The sequence below is a fragment of the Pleurodeles waltl genome, chromosome 9 (genome assembly GCF_031143425.1).
Source record: "Pleurodeles waltl isolate 20211129_DDA chromosome 9, aPleWal1.hap1.20221129, whole genome shotgun sequence".
NCBI classification, from domain to species: Eukaryota; Metazoa; Chordata; class Amphibia; order Caudata; family Salamandridae; genus Pleurodeles; species Pleurodeles waltl.
Window position 1 is genome coordinate 459264881 of NC_090448.1, and position 21119 is coordinate 459285999.

Here is a 21119-nt window from a genome sequence, read left to right on the forward strand (position 1 = left end):
TTTAAACACAGGACTTTGAAAATACTAATGTGGCAATTGCTTTAAACATGAATGCCACAACTAATTGATTAATAAAATTTGCAATGAACATGAATTCGTATGTTTTGCAGTTTTATACATCTCATACAATATGTTTAATGAATAAATGTATTTTATATGTACAGAGGATTTCATCACAAGATATTGGGGGCAAGCAAGGGAAGGAGAATTTTACTCCACTCTCCTGATTGCTAATTCCCTGGCTTTCCTACTGAGTCGTTTATTGTTGTGCTGTTTGCCACCTCAACACTCATATCCCTAGTACACATACGCCTCTTAGCGTGATGTAATGATAGAGTCTAAACACAGAAGAAAGAAAAAAGTGAACATTAGTGAAACATTAAAAATTGTGTCTGGACCTTATACAATATTGTATGTAATAGCTAAATTGTGGCCCTTTGAGAAAAAACAAGTATGGAGGAACACGCCAAAAATTATAAAAAGAAGTCAACGTAAACCTGGGCCTAGGTGAATGGATTTAGCAAGAAAGTTTAATTTATGAAAATGCACACTCGTCAAAAAGAACATGTTACTTACCTTTGGCAACCCCTTATCTGGTAGAGACATTCTAGTTGCAGATTCCTTACCTCAGAATTTTCCCCAGGCATCAGTCTGAATCCGGAGATTTTTCCAGAGCAGTACCCCTGTGTGCCGCAAGCTGGTGTCAGTCAGGTCCGCATCAGTCGTCGGCATCATGCGCACTGGATATGACATTGAAGCGACCTATAAAGGTGCCACCCTGGCGCACTGAAGTACATTTCTTTTCACGGCTCTCCACCCCAGAAGCGCAGAGCCATTAAGAACACTGACCACTGGTGTGTCAAGATTAGGGCCCTGAAATGGAAGTCACCATCCCTAGTAATCAGTTTGCAGAGCAGGGAGGATGGGTGGGTCGGTAAGGAATCTGCAATTAGAATATGTCTCTACCAGATAAGGCATTACCAAAGGTAACTTGTTCATCTGATAGAGACTTTTAGTTGCAGATTCCTTACCTAAGAATAGATACCCAAGCAATACCATCCCCGGAGGAGGGTCTGCAAACCAAGATCATACTAGAAAGTCCTGCAGGACCAAAGGGACAAAGTACCCATCCCTTCGGAACTGACTGTCCAGGCAGGTGTGTTTAGTGAACGTGTGCAGTGAAGCCCACGTTGCTGCCTGACAGATGTCCAGGGCTGGAACTCCACGCGCTAACGCAGTGGTTGCAGCTGTCGCTCTGGAAGAGTGAGAGTGCAAACCCTTGGGGGCTCCTTTTTAGCCAATGCATAGCACATTTTGTTGCAGAGAATGACTAATCTAGAGATAGTTCTCTTCTGCACTGCTCGACTTTCCTTCACACCCACATAACCAAAAAAGAGTTGAAAATCCATACTCTTTGGTATGATCAAGGTAGAACGCCAATGCTCTTTTTGGGTCCAGGCAATGGAGTCTCTCCTCTCCCGTAGAAGGATGAGGGGGTGCCTAAAAAGTAGGATAAATGATGGATTGGCCTACATGAAAGGGTGTAAATGCTTTTAGCAAAAAGGAAGCCCTGGTGCGAATAACACTTTGTCAGGATAGATGGAAAGGAAGGGTGGCTTAGATGACAATGCCTGCAGCTCATACACCCTGCGTCAGATGTAAAGGCCAGAAGGAAGGCTGTTTTTAACATCAGAAGCCAGAGAGGACAATTATGGAGCGCCTCAAAAGGACCGCACATTAAGAAGGTAAGAACCAAATTCAAATCCCATTGGAGCATTATAAAAAGTGATGGAGGAAACATATGGGAAAGATCCTTAAGGAACCTACTAACTATAGGAGATTTAAACAAAGAAGGTTGCTCAGATAATCTCAGAGATGCAGAGAATGCAGACAAATAACCATTAAGGGTGCCCAAAGGAGAGCCCTGCTGGGCCAAAGAAAGTCTAAACAAGAGTACCTCAGAAAGATGGTCAGAGTGGGGGGTCAACAGACTTGTCTGTGCACCATGCCACAAATGTGTTCCATTGACAGGTGTTTACTGTTTTGGTAAAAGGATGCATGGCTGGCAAAATAATGTTACACACTTCAGGCGGAAGTTAAAAGCTGCCAACTGCCGCAGTTCAATCTCCATGCAAGAAGGCAGAGACTGGACAGGTTTGGGTGGAGAACCCTCCCCTGCTGCTGCGACGGAAGATCCTCCTGAAGGGGCAGTCTGATTGGAGGACCAATGTCCATGCTCAAAAGCTTGAAATAACAGACTCTTCGTTCCCCCGTCAGGAGCCACAAGGATTACTTGGGCCCAGTTGTTCTTAATCTTCTTGAGATTTCTGGGCAGAAGTGGTACGGGGGGCCAAGGCTCGCCCTACTGCTGATACAGATCTTGCACCACCTCCAGATGGAGACACCACTTGTTATCAACCAGGCAATGTCAGCTGAGTTCATCCACTCTGGCATTCGCAGAGCCTGCCAGGTATTGAACCACCAAGGAAATTCACTGGTGTTCCAGCCATGTCCAGAGGCGCAGAGCCTACTGACAAAGGGTATACGACCCCAACCCGTCCTGCTTGTTGCACTACCACATGGAGGTGGTGTTTTCTGTCAACACCTGCAATACTTTCCCTTAAAGAGAGGGAAGGAATGCTTTCAATGTCAGTTTGAACCGCCTGAGCTACAAAAGACTGATGTGGAGCCTGGACTCCGCCGGAGACCAAACACCTCTGATCTCCGCCTCTCCCATGTGGCTGCCCCATCCTAGGAGTGACGCATCTGTCATTACTGTTAGGTCTGGTTGGGGCAGATGGTGAGAGGGATCTGCCTCTGACCCAGTCACAGTCCAAGAGCCACCACTGCAGATCTTGCACAGTTCCCTCCGTGATCTAGACCATATCAGAGATTTCCCTGATGCCGCGCACACTGGAACTTCAGGTCCCACTGCAGAGCCCGCATACCCCATCTAGCATGTGGTACCAGCGGGATGAGGACCAGCAGCCTCAGGCTCATTCTCACCGAAATCCAGGTTAGAGTATGAAATGTCGGTATCATAGCCTGAAAATCCTGGACTCACTACTCGGGAGGATAAACCCGAAACTGCACTGTGTCCAGAACAGCTCAGATGAAGGGGAGCATCTGAGAGGGAGTCAGGTGAGACTTTGGCACGTTTACAGTGAACCCCAGCGAATTGAGGAGCTCTGCCACAGACTGGAGGTGCGAGACGACAGTCTGGGGCGAGCCTGCCTTTAACGGCCAGCCATCGAAGTAGCGGGGGAAGACAAACCCCTGACCTGCACAGATGAGCTGCAACCACCGCCATCACGTTAGTGAACACCCAAGGGGTGCTGGTAAGGGCAAAGTGGAGCCCAGTGAACTGGAAATGCTTGTGGCCTACCATGAACCACAAGTAACATCTGTGGACAGGCAGGATGGGAATATGGAAATAGGTGCCCTGCAACTCCAACGCTACCATTGAGTCTCCTGGGTCCAAGGCAGATAGAAACTGAGCTACAGTGAGCGCTTTGAATTTCTTTCCTGAGGAAGAGATTGAGGGACCAAAGGTCTAGGACAGGGTGGAGGCCCTAGTCCTTTTTGGGCACCAGAAAGTAGCAGGAGTAATAATCATAACCTACTTCTGGCACAGGAGCCCTCTCTATGGCTCTCTAGGCCATGAGAGCTGTAACTTCCTCACAGAGACTTGCCAGGTGAACATCAGTCATCTGACCATACGACGATGGCATGGAGGGAAGGGTAGGCTCAAAGGGGAGGAAGTAGCCCCCTCGGACTATTCGAAAAAACCCACCTGCCTGATGTGATGAACTGCCAGCGGGGCAGGTGATGGCAAATCCTACCTCCGACTGATCCCTGGTGGGGAAGCATCAGGCTAGGAAGGTTTGGAGGCTGCTGGGGGGGGGGGGGGGGGGGGGCACTGGCCAGATTGCAGGCTGCCTGATCCACAGGACGTTGGATCCCACATCCCCTAGGTAGCATCCACGGTACGGAGGATGGAGGGGAACGGACCTGGTTGGGCGCCCCTTCTGTAGCCATGAAAAGGGCCAAAGGCAGACTGAGGGGACGAGGGGCAACTGAGAGGCCTAAGGACCTGGCTGTAACCCAGACTCCTTAAAGCACTTGAGCGCTGAGTCTGCTTTGTCTCCAAAGAGATGGGTGCCATCAAAGGGCATGTCTACAAGGGTGGATTGAACACCCCCCGAAAAGCCAAACATGCTCAACCAGGCGTGGTGCCTCAAGGCCACCATTGATGCAACTGTCCTGCCTAGTAAGACGGTCCTAGCCAGACCACAATTGTATTGTGAACTTCGCTATATCTCTACCATCAGCAACAGTTTGGGAGAGAACGGTCCGGGCCTCCTCTGGGACCTGTGGCAGCACCTGCGCAACCGTGTCCCATAAAGTATGGGTATAACAGCCCCATATTCAAGCAGTGTTCACAAACCGAAATGCGAGGCTGGAGGAAGAAAACATCTTCTTCCCATGCTGATCCAGCCTCTTGGATTCCCTATGCCGGGATGCGGAAGGGAATGCGCCCAAGGACGTGGAGGCTTGGATAAACAAGCTCTCAGGTGTCGCGTTAGGAACACTGGGTCATTTGGAGTGGGTCTATGGCGGCGAGTGATAGTCCAGTTGACAGGAGCCCCTATGCTAGGTTTGGAACATGTCCCCAGCAGGACATCAATGAGGGTTACATAAAAGAGGTTCAGAAGCGGAAGCCACAGGCTGACACAATTATGCCAGGAGGTTAGTCCTGACAGCCTTAGAAGGCAGCTCAAGGCCCAGGACCTCGACCGCTCTTCTCATCACCACTGAATAGGACACTCATCCTCCGTAGCCACAGTCTTGGGAGAAAGCATGCCAGTGTCAGGAGAAGTGTCCAGACCACTGGCTTCACCCAGGTCCATCTGCCAGTCCATGGGATCTTCCATCTGGTATTCCAAAGGGGCCAGCAACCCCTTCCAATTCCCACCATACATCAACCCAAGAGACTAAGGCCCTCATTATGACCTTGGCAGGCGGATCTGACCGTCGGGCGGCCGCCAATGTGGTCATTTTGAGATCCCCGCTGGGCCGGCGGGCAGAAACCTGGTTTCCGCCCGCAGGCCCAGCGGGGATCTCGGCCGCAACACAAGAGCCAGTTCCAAATGGAGCCGGCGGTGTTGCGGCCGTGCGATGGGTGCAGTTGCACCCGTCGCGCTTTTCACTGTCTGCTATGCAGACAGTGAAAAGCTGCACGGGGCCCTGTCAGGGGGCCCCTGCACTGCCCATGCCAGATTCCCCGTACTGCCAGCCTTTTCCTGGCGGTTCAAACCGCCAGGAAAAGGCTGGCAGTCGGGGACTCGTAATCCCCTGGGATTATCACCACCGGGGCAAATGTTGCGGGAAACCGCCGGCCCCGGCGGTGCGACCGCAGTCGTAATGACCTTGGAAGCAGCGCCAGCCTGTTGGTGGTGCTTCCGTCAAAACAGCCCTGGCGGTCTTGGACCGCCAGGGTTGTAATGACCACATAAGTGTTAGGATCCAACCTAGGAAGCAAGGTTCCTGTTGTGTCAGAGTTGGCAATGAGAATAGGGTTGACTCCGACCAGGGGTACAGGCAGCGTAAGGAGCATCGACATCGGAACCGTCATACAGGAAGGTCGAGGTGGTACGACCGACACCAGTTAGGATCCAGGATCAGATCCAGGGGTGCCCCCCCCTGGAGCAGAGGCCGAAGCTGTGGGTGCAGAACTCGAGGGGACCGTTGCCGACTACGTGGGGCCCAAAACCCCTCTGGCAGAGTTGGACTGCCCAAATAAGAGCCGCATGGCCTTATAAAATTCACAAAGTTGGGCAGGGGTTGCTCGGGCTCCCGGAATCTCGGGGATGCACAGAGTCGACCTAGACGCAGGCTCCGAACAGAGACCTGGAACGACAATGCCCTTTTTCCCTCATCCCATCAGCTGACAGATGCGGTGAAGTCAAACAACTCTTGTTCTTCTACTTCTTTTTGTGCCTCGACTTACCCGACGCCCTGAGGACTTGGAATGGGAAAATGAAGAATGGGGGCTCCGCAACCATTCTCGGGACCTTCCTCTTGACTGAGATCAGGAGCAACACGGAGCCGAGCGCTGGGCCGCAATGAGCTTTGGGGACCGCTCCCTCAAAGCTTTCAGATTCATGGCCCAACGCTCGGAACATGACTTCAGGTCGTGGTCGTGCTCTAAACAGCACAAGCACCAAAGGTGCAGATCCGTCACGTACATCGCCCGATGACAGAATCTGCAGAGCTTGAACCTGGTCTTGCGTAACAACATCCTCAATGCACCAGGAGTGTAGACACTCAAAAATGTTCGACAAAAATTCGAAAAAGCCCAGTCAAAAAGTGACTGAGGGGTAAATCGCCTTCATATCGGCACTGGCTGGTGTGAAAAGAAAAGAACTGACAACACGTCCAGGGTGGTGCTTATGTAGGTCCGGCGACATAATATACAGCACGCACAACGCCACCTGATGACGCATGAGAAAAATCTCTGGATCCAGACTGACCCCTGGGGGGAAATTCTAAGGTAATGACTCTGCAACTACAAGTCTCTATAAGCTTTCTCAATACAATGAACATTTCAGAAATAAAATATTTGACAACGCAATTAATTGAACTATATTTGCCAATGAGAAGCATAATTATAGTCATTGTACATGATTTTGTAAGCAGAAGCATGAAAGCATGAAAGCATAAAAGCATCTCCCATTTTAGAATCATCTTCCAGCAAATCTGCAAGATCACTGTAACACTATATTCCCAAATGTAGATTTAAACACTCATGCAACTAGGATTGTGAATCAGCCTTTAATATTTTCGCACCATGGTCAATTTGATATGCATCATCAGTGCTCTAAAGATTTAGCATAAGTCAGCAGGATATTATGGCCTCCTACCTGTCAGGTTTTAGAACAAGCCAAGGCAACAAAACATTGTCCTGTTGAGTTTAACAGTCAACATGAGTTAAAGTTTTTAAACAAGAAAAACACAAAAACTCAGACTCCAGTAACAAGACTAATAAACCTTAACACTGAAATCAAGGCCAGCTCTTGAAGATTTGCAAGCTTTAGCACAGGTTCTTTTGAGGGGATTATATAATTACAGGAAAATATGGAAAAATAAATACATTTAAAGAGAACTACATCTACAGTGGAATGACGACAGTGAAAGGTTGATGCACAAACATTTGATTTTAAATTCATACATTGAACAAAACCATTACTTAGGCTGTAAGCATCCTTTTGTGGCATGTAGTGCTATAGATTTAAATGCTGTGCATACTCCTGCCATCTAGAGTTGGGCTCAGATGTGTGCCCACCCTAATTCCCAGAAGCCTTTGGATGTTACAGATGTCTAATTATTCTTCGCATAGCGATCTACTTCTGTCTCTCCCCTCTCCATTTCTATCCTTACCCGTCGTGTGGAAAAACAATCTACTGATAGAGCTGATTCCCACTCACATTACCAGCAATAGGAGGTGTCTCTAGACCTTGTGACAAAGTTTTTGCAAAGTAAAACAAGTTGTACTAGTTCAAGCCCAAGAAGAAATGACAGGAGTAGGCAGCGTAAGTGCATCTACAGCTACATATACCACAACATATGTATTTCTAGATTAATATGGAAAAAGATATTTAATTAAAAGGGTGGAAAGACCCTTTGAAGGATAGGTTTGTATAAGAAATAAAATACAGCATAAGGTTTACAGCAATGCTCAGGGATATAATAAGGATTCACCTTAGCATCATATTAGGATTGAGATAACAGTGTTCAATTTAGAGTTAGGTTTAGGAAAAGGGTGAAGGTTTGGTTTAGAGTTCAACTACGTTTAGTAGAAGGTTGGTGAAATATTTTTGGTAAATCAATTTGTGGCATCCACTTTTTTTGTTTTTTTTTAAACACATCCAAAGCACTGTTATTTCTCTTTAGAACTTTTCTCTTAAAACAAGCATCTCTGTAATCGCTTTACTTCGTTGTGGTCACTCACTAAATGTAGTCCTGTGTAAAGGTGCTCTTTGCAATGAAAGATCGATTTTGAACCCTACTACTATTTTAATATATCGGCTACAGCAAGCAGCGTTGTATCAGATGCCAGCCTCTCAATCTGTTTCTGATGAATAGGTCCGATTACAAGCTCAGATGCAAAGTAAATGTAACAGCCGAACGTCATTGTCCAATTCAACTTAATTATGGAAATTGTCCAATAATTCCCACCTAACTTACATTATGTTAAATTTCTTTGCCACCTAATTCAGCAAGAACAAGCAGCAGCGACCACTGCAGGACTCATTACGACATTTTGCCTTCAAATCCTCTTAAGTGCTTCAATTATAGCGAACGCCAGCCTTTTGATGATAAAAAGGTATACAAACCGCAGGGTGATCTTTTCCCAAAGTCTTCTCACGGATTGCTAAAGCATCATTCAGGAGATTTGCTGCATCTTTGTACTTGTTCTGATCCCTAGATAAGAAAGACACAGTTAGCAATGTCTACTCCAAACATACAAAGTCAGACCTTCATTTTTTTCAATAACGTCGAAGCAAGCTTCTGCTTTTCTACTCACTCACCATCTATCCGCTGTATGACCATTAGAATATTTAATCACATTTGTTAATTTTTGCAATTCATAGACGATGTTTGCTAGAAATGCCTATACCTAGTTGTGAATGAAAATAAGAACTCAGTGGAGGACTAAAGGAATATTAGCACACTATACAACGATCCAAAGTGTAGGTAAATGCTGTGTTGCAATAAATGGTCTGAGGAAAACAGTCACTTGCACACAGTTTCCTTTTGCAATAACATTTGGATAGGAGAATGTCTCTGTTAATAACCATTATTCACATCTATCCATCAGATGGTGTACCGGGGGTTAGTCCATTATGTCAATGGACTGAATAATGCTTAAATAAAGTACAGCTGTCTCATGCCTTTTAACCAATGTTGGAAAGGAGAAGATAATGTAGCTACAAATTAAAATAACAAAAATCAAAGACATGGTTTCATGCCTTATATACATATGATAAATTTCATCTAGAAGATGGGCAGGATTTGTGAATAAAACAGTTAAAAGTAGCTAAGAGAATATCAACTTAAAATGAGTAGAATTATTCTTTTATGTAGTTCTCATACTGACGTTTTTCACGAGGTTAACATATGATTTAATTCCGTATCCAACATTTTCAAAATGGGGCTTTTTTACTGTACTTGTACACTTACTGTATGGACAAGTGGACTTTAATGATATGCTCACTGCTTACAATCCCTTCACCCCCACCCTCCTGAAATCCATGGTTTGTATATATTTCCTGCTTCCACGATTACTCCTCCCAACTATTATCCGGCCTAACCATCAAGCAGCCTGCTCTCGCTTTTGGCAACTTTGCAACTGTAGTCAGGGGACCCACCCAGCCAAGAGACCCAATATGGTGCCAATAATGTCTCAGACAAGTGGAACAGCAAAGCTCTAGTTGCCGTAACCAGAAGTGACAACAAGTTGTGAAGGCAGGAAGAATTGGAAATCGTGCAGGGAAGGAGAGGAGGCCTGCAACGTAGGCGTACTTGCATGAAGTTCTATTTTTTTTAAAAATCAATTTTGCTTGTTAAATTGTTTTAATAGCTTTACCAGTGGTTTTTATTGTTGCATTTTTTTTAAACTGAGGACCTGGGGAATGTAAAGATTTTTTTTATGTGGGTTCCTAGGGGGCAGGAGATTCATAGAGAGTCCTTTTTGTCCTTCAAGACCATAGAATCTCCGTGAGATTGGCGCGCCAGAGGTCGGCCACCCGCTCCTTTTTATGGCGGCTGAGAGACGGGTGTGCAGGTGAGAGCACTGCACCTTAGGCGTACTTGCCCAAAGTTCTATTTAAAAAACAAAACGATTTTGCTTGTTAAATTGTTTTAATAGCTTTATCTTTGGTGTTTATTGTTGCATTTTTTTTTAAACTGAATGCTTGGGGCACTCAAAGATTTTTTTATTGAGGGTTTCAAGGGAGTTAGAGATCATAGTCTTTCTAGTCCATTGAGACCATAGAGTCACCATGAGGTTGGTGCGCTAGTGGCCAGCTACTGGCTCCTTTTTATGTTGATGGCACGCCAAGGGCAAGCCTGTCTGCACCCATCAGTGCCCAAACGGGACTGGGAACCCTGCCCAAATTACAGCCAGTCATGTAAGATATACAGACAAGAAATCATTGACATTTATACTGCCTTGTAGGGATTTGTTATGCTCAAATATTGATTTGCGTAGTTTAGACACATGGGGTCATTGCTGTTCTAACTTTTAAGCTAAACCCATCGCCACCACCAAAACAAGGGCTAGTAGACCAACTAATTAACAAGGAATATTGGAGGATGGGAGCAATTAACAGTAGATCACTCCCCAAACACAAGATAGAAATCAGATCTCTGTAAAAAGAAGAACGACTGGACGCCCTTTTCGTCATTGAAACCTGGCATAATGAAAATGCTGATCCTGATATTGTGATGGCCCGTCCACCGGGCTACTACTTTTGTAGGCTTAACCGCATAGGTAAAATAGGCAGTGTGATTGCCATTATTTTAAGAGACTAATATAGGTGTCTAACATCCTTGTTATTAATCTCTGTGAACCTTTTCAATATGACATTGTGCTTTCCCCCACGCTTACATTCTCTGGAGTATTAATCTATAAACCCCCAGGCCCTACTACCACCTTCACGGAAGCCCTACCTGAGATATTAGCTAGTCTAACAGTGAGGAAAAGTCAAATTACCTCGCTTGGTAATTTTAATATACACTTAGACAAGGCTGACAATTCGGCCTCTAAGAGATTACTATGGGACCTGGGGGGCACCCAACGTATTCAAAAAGTAGGTGCCCCCACACATGAGAAAGGACATATCGTGGACCCCATTTTTAGTAATGATTTGAAGCTTCAGGAAAACAGTCTGCCCCACTACCTTGATCAGACCACAACCTAATTCCATTCCAGCTAGAGAAACCTTTTACAAGATCCACACAACACTGTCTCATGGTCTGCCCGCTATGGTCCAAGCTCTCCTGCTTGGACTGAAAGAATGCTCTAATGGCATCAAGACAAGTGTTAAATGAGAATGCAGACGTAACATACAATCAGTGGGAACAGTAGATTGAGCAATCATTAGATGAGTGTATCCCTACATCAAGAACAGGATCCAAGCCTTATACTAAAAGAGCCCCTTGGTTTAATACCCCCCTCGGCATGAAGCATGGCAAAAAACTGGAAATGATTTTGAGGAAAGATTATGTTCCTAAGTCAAAGAACGAATACATACAGGCTATTAGAAATGACGTTAATGAAATTAAAAAAGCCCAAACCATGTTCCATGAAGAAAAGATCAACCAGGCATCCAACTCTCCGAAGGCACTGTTTAGGATTGTTAAATCTCTTCTGGTTGCTGAACACGGCAACATCCTCCCACCATTATCTCCAACCCAGTGTAACAAATTAGCGGCCTTCTTTCAAAATAAAGTCATGGATATTTATTAATCATTGGAGGCCAGTGCAGCTGAACCGACAGACCGGAAAGAGTATTCCCTGTCCATACCAGCCTCTGTTGTTTTATCACACTTTCTGGAGGTAAATGATGAGACTACCCAGGCACTGTTGGGCAAAGTTAAATCTGGATCACTCCTAGATCCAGCTCCACTGAATAGGTTATCTAAGGGCCTACAAGCACTACTTTCTTCCATAGTCACTATGATGAATTTGTCATTAAGGACTGGGACAGTCCCAAAAAAGTGGAAACGTAGTGATTGGGCCTCTGCTAAAGGAGTCCCACCTTGACCCCACTATGCAGGATAACTATTCACCTATTACCAGGGATAGGGAAACTGCTAGAAAAGATTGTGAACCATACACTGGCTCATTTTTTAGAAGAGAGTCATCTGCTACATGCCACTCAAATGGATTTCCATGCACAACACAACACGGAATCAGAACCCATAGTAGTAACGGAGGAGCTCAAAAACCTACTCGCTCAGGGAGGCACCGCAGCTATCTTTCTTCTAGACCTAAGTGCGGTGTTTGTTACTGTAAAACATACAATCCTGATAGAAAGACTTAGAGAAGTGGGAATTCAAGACAAAGCCTTGGAATTGTTGTTCTCTTTTGTAGAAGACAGAACCTTCCAAATAATGGAAAACTCATGATTTTCAGATATCATGCCCTCCAAGTGTGGGGTTCCACATGGTCCTACCAAGTTTAAAATCTACATGCGTCCGCTAGCTAACATCGTACAAGATTGTGGGCTACCTCTAGTCTTGTATGCAGATGATATTCAGTTAATTGTTTCCCTTGCAATTCGGGAAGCCATCTTCTAGCGCCCTGTATGGAACAAGTGTCCAACTGGATGGCAAGCTGTTGCCTAAAGTTGAACAGTGAGAAGACAGAGCTAATGATCGTGGGAAATAAACTTTCCCTCTGACCAGCAATTAACTGGCCACGTTGTATGTGTCTGTCCTCCCCCGCTCCCAATACGTCCATAAAGAGTCTGGGTATGTGGCTAGATCAACCCTAGGGATGGAGATCAAAGTGAAAAAAGTGTGGCAATGTGCTTTGGTCTCCTCAGAACAATCCAGAAGATACTGGATCTCATCCCAGAAAACTCAAGAAGATTGGTGATTCAATCTCTGGTGGTCTCCTGATTGAATTACGGGAACTCACTGTTCTTAGGCTCTCCAAAATCTGTTATAAAAAAATTACTGGTAGTCCAGAACACTGCAGCTAGACTACTTCTCAAAATACCTAGGAACGAATCTGTAAAAGAATCTCAACTGGTTGCCTGTCAATGCAAGAATTAAGTTAAAAGCTCTTTGCCTTTCACAAAAAGCCATTCATAACAAGGGACCAGCTAAGACAGGAAACCTCCTTGCTTCGTACGTCCCTTCTAGATCCCTAACATCATCCCACCAGTTTCTACTAAGAATCCCAAAAATTAGAAGTGTAAGGTGGTGTAGGAGGTGTGGGTATAGTGCTATGAGAACAGAGCTTAAACGAGTCGAGATCTTGTTTTTTTCTAAATTGGTGCCTTTATTTTCTCTTATCTGTGTCTTTCTTGTTCAGTCTATTTTGCTCAATTCCCAGTCTCTTTCAAGGCTTGCTGATGTGATTCCCAAGACTCCCTCCCTCTAATCGTTCACACGTTCTTCTGTCCTCTTTTCAGGTGGCTCTCCCTGATGATTCGGTCTCCGTCATCCCTGAAGAAGAGGAGGTCAACGGTGTTGGAGTTGGGCAGGGGAGGGAACGGAAAAATAAAGGAAAGGTAAGTCGGATATCCTGGGGTTCTTTGATTAAGGTTAGAAGGGGGAGGTGCGGTGTGGCAGGAGGGGTGTCGGGGTAACCACTACCAAAAGACAAGCTTTCACCTAGTCGTGACGTGCTCCCTTTTGTTCACCAACAAGATATAATCAGGCACATATAGGGGGACTGTTGGCTTCACAGTCCTCCTGGTGGGTTTTTAGTAGTCAAAGCACAAAAAAAAACCAAAGACAAACCTCAACAACCGGACAAAACAAAGAAAAACAAAAAGGAAAGCTCAGGGCGGGAGTCTTTCCTCTGGCCCACCACTCTCGGTCGGGTCTTGATTATTTCTTCCCGTCTCCCCCTTTGCACTGCCCGCTCCCTCCTCCCTCCCGAGGAATGTATGGTATCGGGCTTTTAGGCAGGAACGTACCTGCGCTAGCCACGTCCCTCCAGGGACGTGGTGGGAAACGGATCCTGTGAGGGGCTCCGAGGCCCGTGCCGTCAGGTTCAGATCTTCTTCGCGTCCTTCTGCTTGATCTTCTTCGCGTCCTGCTGCTGGTTCCTCTCCGCGCTCTTCGTAACTCGCTCTCCTGTCTGCGGGAACTTCCGTCTTTCTTTCCTCCCTCCCTCCCTCCCTCGCCTGCAGTCCGTCTTTTGTTTTGGTAGAAACCTGGCTATCCGGGTTTCTACAGAACTCCATTTCACCATCTCGATAAGTGGTGCCCCCGGGCCACCTTTCGGATGGTCTTGCGTCGCCGCGAGTAACCAGGTTGGTAGCGACCCAGTTACAGGTGGGGAGGCAGATCTTTTTCCTACTTGGACCCAAACTTTGGAACACTATGCCACATCACTTTTTGAATTGAAGGAGGAAACTATCTTTAGGAAAAAGCTGAAAGCTTGCCTATCTCCCCAGTAATATTTACACTCTTGACCACTTTCCTACAGTCAGTCGCACTCACCTAGCCCTGGGAAGCCCATGGGCAGCCATGCGCTCTAAAAAATGCCATAACATGACTGCATGGAGGATGGAGAGGACGAAGGAGAATGTACCAGTGAGGACAGAAACTCCCCGATGGAGGCAGCTGCTCAGTGGGAGCAGGCCAATAACCTTCAGGAGGGAGCCCTACCCACAGTGTACCGTGTTGAAAATTCCGACCAAACATCGGAGGAACAGGATCACCTCGACAGATACAGAGTCGCAACTCGCTCCAAACACCGCTTCTGGACCCAGCAACCAAGGAGGGCAGGAGGATGCTGCAGTTCCTGACGCCACAAGCAAAGGGCAGGGTAGTGGCCTCAGGCAAGTGCCTTTCATCCACTATTTGTATTTGCAGAGGTGGTGGTGGTGGTTTGGGGAGCAATACCTTCCTAGTGGGGAAGCATGTATTTAGGTGAAAGGGGAACAAGTGTGGTGAGAGCACTATACTCTGCGTGTTGTAGGTAGGGGGTGCACGGCTGGGGACAGGGTAAGTCCTTAAACAAACTGACAGTCTTTTACGGCTTTCCTTCTGATAATATCATACCCCTCTCACCCCTCCTTTGGCTTCTTGGGAAGAGGAGAAAACAGCTCTCCCATAGAAGGAGGAAGAGGACACTCACAGAGAAAGCCATACCCTCCTGAAAACATCCTGGAAGGAAAGAACACTACTGAACAGACAAGTGACCTGGAAAAAGGACATAATTATCAATAAACACATAAACACATTCGGTTGTATGCCTATTTGTCCTGGGAATACCACAGCAGCACTATTCTCTCCTCATCAATTTCCCACCATACCCTGCCTTCAACTCCAGTTTACGCCCTCAAATATATTTCTCATTAACCCATCCTTCAATGAGCAGCTGCTCTTCCCTCATTAACTCACTTCAAACCTATATGACCAATGGTCCCTTCGTCACCTATAATAGATGGTTTGATAATGCGGATTCTGAGATAATGTGCTTCTCCTCGCCCACTTAATGGAAAAATATTCCTTTACTTTAATACATACCTTACTCATGCTTAGCTCTTCCCTCCAAATTCCAGACATTTCAACAGTAAATCAAGGCTCTCCAACTTCATCACCACCTCAAACCTGATCCATGATCCTCCCTGCCCTACCATCAAAGCATTCTCCCGCTCACCTATCACATTACCTATGCAAGTATATGAAGGAATGAACTATTCCTCAACACACTGGACTACTGCAACTCCTGAGCCCCGCCAAAATTCCTCAATTTTACTGCCAATCTACACAACTCCATTCAGTTGTGCTGTGCCTTTTCAAGATTTTGATAAACCCCCCTTAGTACTCCCCTTGTTTCCACTCTACATAGAGTAATAGAATCTGTCACGTTTCTGAACACTCTAAAAAAATATCAATAAATTGCTACGCCCTTCAGTTTGAAGTATGCCCTTCTACACCCTCTTCTCAGCAATGCCACAGGTGCAGAATCTTTAATGATCACTTCTTTATTCTAATGTAAACATATCTTAGGCATCACCTTTCTACACCAGAATTGAAACTGTAACCCGCAGGCAGACTCTGAATGGCAAGTCTAAAGTTAGAATTCTAAAGTCAAAAATATTGGACAAACAGAAAATACCTCAAAACTAGTTAACAGTGCAGATCAAATCAGTAATAAAATGGCCGATGACTGCCATCAGGCCTAGCAAGATGAGGAGAACATAAGAGGTAGCAGCCCCACATTTTAGAAAACACTTTATATCTGAATGAAGAACTAGCCCACTGGAGGCTGACCCGGGCAGATTACAAGATGGACTGAGCCATGATTCTTCTTGATGAACCCTATGGTTGCAAGGGACTCAGCTGGCCATGAAGTAATGAGCACAGCAGCGACGAGCCATCAGATCTCCCAAGGACTCTGGAGGAGTTTCAAGAGCTGCTGCGGGAGTCATGAAATCAGAGCAATCTCAGAACATGCCATGGTATTCATGATCGAAGGTTCACCTGTGTGTTCGTCATACTGACTTGACCCTAGAACGTTTGAGAGTTGGCAAACCAATGGAATACGAGCAGTTCATCGACACACAGAGGCAGAGAAATGTGAGCGAACAACAGTAATCAGACAACGTTTTCAGGTTATGGCAACCAGGCTTCTTTAGCTGGAATATCAACCTGGAAGGAGGAAAGCTGGTCGGACTTAAGTTATACAAAGTAAGAGAAGACTCAGGTGTCAAGATAAACCATTAGAAGATCAAAAAGCATGGACTGGAAGAGTGGTACTGGGGCAATCAGGTGAGTTTTGGAACATGCTATTAATTATACAAGGTTTACAAAAGTTTACAGCCCAATTCCACCAAGTGGACTTCTACATGAAGAGGGGTTGTTCAACAGCTGCTGACAGAGAGCCGGTCGAGCAGGGCATGACCAAAGGGTATAAGAATTGCTCAGTCAGATTTTAAAACCTTTTTCTTTCTCCTTACAATGTGAAATAGGGAACAGCAGGAATACAATTTAAAGGAGCAGGAAATGGAAGGCCTGTCAAAAAGGTAGAAGACCTGACTGGTCTCATTTGACACATTAAGAAGAAGGTGGCACGCCTGAACACAAATGCAAAAACATTACAAATAGGGTATAGAACTCCTAGTAAAGGATGTCAAACATGCAGAAAAAAATATAATTCTGAAGAAATCAAAATAGCAGACAATTTGGATGAACTAGCCCAAAATCAATGAAGCACAACCAGGTTTAAAACTGCAAACCGACCCTTGAATCTGCAGATTTGGGGGTTAAAATAGGAAAAACTGATTACTTTGGTAAGTAGTAAACATCAAAATCTTGGGGTTTCTATTCTTCGGTAGCCAAAACAGATGTCAAGTGATAGCAGAAAGAATCTCTCTATGCAAGGAAATCCTAATTCCGAGGGTACGTCTGTTGTTCTGAAAAAGTAATTTTGGGTTCCTGTGTGGTCAGCTAAGGGAAGTCATTAAAGGGGTGATAATTCAAAGCCACTGAAATCAGTTTATTGCAGTATGAAGACTTTAGGTTGTAATCTTATTAATGGACTATATAGGTCCAATCTACAGAACAGAAAGGAAGGTGGGTGGGTTAGAGGGGAATCCGCAGTTAGAGTCCCTAGCAGAAAGCGCATTACCAAAGGTAGCTAACTTGCTCTTCTGATACAGACTTTTAACCAATGAGTCCTTACCTTGTGAGTAGATGCCAAAGCAGTACATACCCTATTGGTGGGGTCTGCAGAATCACTGCGACCAGGATATACTGCAGGACAGATAAGACAAAGGGCCCAAACCACCGGACTTGGCTATCCAGGTAGTTATGCTTTGTGAACATATGAAGGACACTCATGTAGCAGCCTGGCAAATGTCCATGATAGGCACAATGCACTTCAGTGCAGTGGTAGCAGCCTGTGCTCCAGTGGAACGATCATGCAAGCCTTCTAGGTGTTGTTCTTAGCTAGCCCGCAGGACATCCTAATGCATGGTACAATCCATTTTGAGATTTTTCCTCTTTTGCAACGCTTTGCCTATCTAAGCACCACAGAAACCAACAAAAAGCTGGTCGTCTTGTCGGTGGTCTCTGGCTCGGTCCATATAGAAGCTAAGTGTCCGTTTATGGTCCAGACGATGAAGCTGTTTTTCCTCCTTGGAGGGGCGAGGTGGTGCATAGAAAGCTGGGAAGATGATGGCTTGCCCTATGTGGAAGGGCATCACTACTTTTTGTCTGGGAAGAAAGATGCTTATTGGGGAATCAGGGACAATGACTGGTATTCACTCGCTCGCCTGGCTGATGTTATGTTGACTAGAAATGCTGTCTTGATGGTAAGAAGATGGAGAGGAACTGTGCACGGGTTCAAAAGGGAGTGCACATCAAGTAGATGAATACTGTATTAATATCCCACTGTAGCATGACAAATGGCGCGTTAGTGACAACAGCAAACGCCTTCCAATCTTATCCAAAGAACCAATGCTAACCACATAACCCGTCTTCTGGGGTGATTACACCACCGCCACCATGAAGTCCATCTACTCAGAGGTCCCATAAGACCTCTGTCCCCACCGTGGCTACTTCTGAGGACTCCAAGCCATCAGCACCATACTCACAGCCATTCTGCATGCCTCCAACTCTTCCATAACCTTCCCAGATGCCTGAAAACACACAATTGCCTACCACTGCTGAGGAAACCCTCTGCAGATCCTTCAACGCTCGTCAACTACAGACCAATCTCTTTGCTACCTTTAACAGTCAAGGTCATAGGGAAAATCATTAACAGACACCTCATCAATTTTCTCAATTACTACCTACTCCTCTATACCACTCCAAGTCTAGTTTCAGACTGTCCACAGCACAGAAACTGCCCTCATCACCGCCACAGATGATGTCTGCATGACTCTGGGTGGAGGACTACCAGCAGTTCACATCCACTTGGACCTCTCTGCAGCTTTTGACATAGTCTTCCACCCCATCCAACACATACACAACATCTGAATTCAAGGACACGCACTACCACGGATCTGTTCCTTCCAGACTGTAAAGGCCAAGTCAGTTAGACTGGCACCATACATTCAGATGCCCGTGACCTCATCTGAGGAGTTTCGCAAGGAAGTTTCCAGAGCCCAACCCTCTTCAAAGCCTACATGATCCCTGTAGCCAGGCTCTTCTGCTTTCACAACATAGACATCCTCTCCTATGCTGAGGAGACCCAGCTCATTCTCTTCCTCACGGCCAAGAAGCCTAGTACTCTGGATCAAGCTCAATGCCTGCATGACTGAAATTGGCCACTAGATGAAGATAACTGCTGAAGCTGAACACCAACCAGACTGAAACTGATTTTCAAGAAGAGCACTTCACTGCCAGACTCCACCTAGTGGCCAATGGAGCTAGGACTGACATCCACCTCCACCAAGAACCTCGGGATCATCTTCAAAAGCAAACTCAACATGACCGCCAAGTCAACGCCATTATCATCTCATGTTTTCATACTCTGAAGATGCAGAGGAAGATTTTCAATCAACACCCATTAAACCATCACACACCCTGATCACATGAAAGCTGGACTACAGGAATACTCTCTATGCCGGGATCTATGCAATGCTGCAGACATTTATAACTCAGTAGCTAGAATCACTCTCAACCTCCTACGCCTCACTCGCATCACACCTGTTGGTGGTCTACTGGCTCTATATACACAAACCAGCACAATTCAAACTCCTCATCCACACTTTCAAGACACCACATATCACTGGTTCAGCATGCCTAAACAATTGCATCTGCTTTCACAAACTTTCTAGACACCTTTGCTTGTCCGGACTCCTACCTGCACACATCCCACGCATGAGGAAAACCAGATTTGGCAGTCAAGTCTTTTCTACATCATTCTAAAGTGTGGAATGGCCTGCGCTACACATAAGAGCCTACTACTCACTTCTTGAACTCCGCAAAAAAATGAAGACCTGGCTTTTCGAGCAGTCCCACTGGGCCATAGATTGAGCTAAACTCCCATCAGTTCAGCACTAACATACCCACCTGGGTAAGACTGTGCTCTACAAATCTGCATAACAACAAATGGACCAACGTACCAATAAAAAACACACCACAACAAGTCAGTTGAGGAAGGATATCTGGTTAGGTAAACATGAAAAGGCTGAAATGACGAGCGTTAAACATTTAACTGTTGCCACAGCAAGGCCTTGCTGGGCCAATGAGAAACAGAATAGGAGCACATCTGATAACTGTGCTTTCAGTGGTTGTATTTCTTGGGAAGAAAACCAGACAGCAAACTTCTATCAGCTTTCTCCATAAATCCATTTGGTTGAAGGACACCTGGCTGCAAAGATGTTACCAACCACTATGGGAGGAAGACCTCAACTGGTGCCCCTCAATCTCCATAGTAGATTGTGCAGGTTTGGCTGGAAGACTTGGCCCTGCTGCTGTCACAGGAGATCCTCTGAAAGGGGTAGCCAAATTGGAGAAAATAAGCCTATGGCCAGAAGTTCAAGGTAGCATACTCTCTTCACCCAGTCCTGCACCACTAGGATGAGTTGGGCCTGGTCTCTCTTGATCTTCTCGAGTACTCTATGCAGAAGGGCATACATTAGTACCAACCCCCAAAAGCTGGTGGAAGGCACCTCCGAACGAAGACTGCCTTAGGAACTCCAACATTCAAATGTTTTGATATTGGGCATTTTTTTCCATGCTGTTTCTGCACCTTTAAAGATGCTTGGTGCCACTCCTGAGTGTAACCGCCAGTCATTATCCACTAAGTAATGTCAGCTGAGCTTGTCCGATTTGGCAGATAAAGATCCTGACAAATGTTGGGTGATCAATGAGATGCCCTGAGCGTTAAGCCACTTGCAGAGATGCAGACCCACAACCCCACTTGTCCAGATTGTGGCAATACCACATGGCGATCACATTTTCCAACCATGAGAACCAGCAGGTCTTCCCTTTGATCATTGGGGGGAACATTTCAATACCAAGTGGATTGCTTGCAACAGGTTGTTGTGGAGGTGAGTTTCCACTGGAGGCCAGAGTCCTTTGGTCTCTAACCCAAATGACCTCTTCAACTCTGCAACAATGCATCCTCCACAACCGATTACTGTGGGTGGAGTAAGGAGAAGGGTCTGCCACCAGTCCAACTGCAGTCAGTAGCCACCACTGCAGAACTTCTGTGGTCTCCTTCGACACCTGGATAAACTCCGATAGCTCACCATAGCACTGAGCCCACGGAGGCTTCGGATCCCACTGCAGAGCCTGCAGTCCGAATCTGCCACTTTGTGTGGTTAACAAACGAAATGTAGGTGGCAAAGAGGCCCAGTAGCATCAGAGCTGCTCTCACTGGGACCCAAGTCAAAGACTGAAACATCACG

At 45.9% G+C, this 21119-nt stretch overlaps 1 protein-coding gene across 5 annotated transcripts in view; it reads right to left on the bottom strand.

The window, feature by feature from the left end:
- Window positions 1-21119, bottom strand: part of KLC1 (kinesin light chain 1) — a 377498-nt gene that overhangs the window by 129878 nt on the left and 226501 nt on the right. For all 5 annotated transcript variants that reach the window (XR_011198745.1, XM_069207275.1, XM_069207276.1 and 2 more), the window contains exon 6: window positions 8397-8484. Coding sequence is in view for 4 of the 5 variants with exons in the window: in XM_069207275.1 (XP_069063376.1) it covers window positions 8397-8484 (88 nt within the window). In the remaining variant the exon portion in view is untranslated. The remainder of the gene's footprint in view (window positions 1-8396; window positions 8485-21119) is intronic.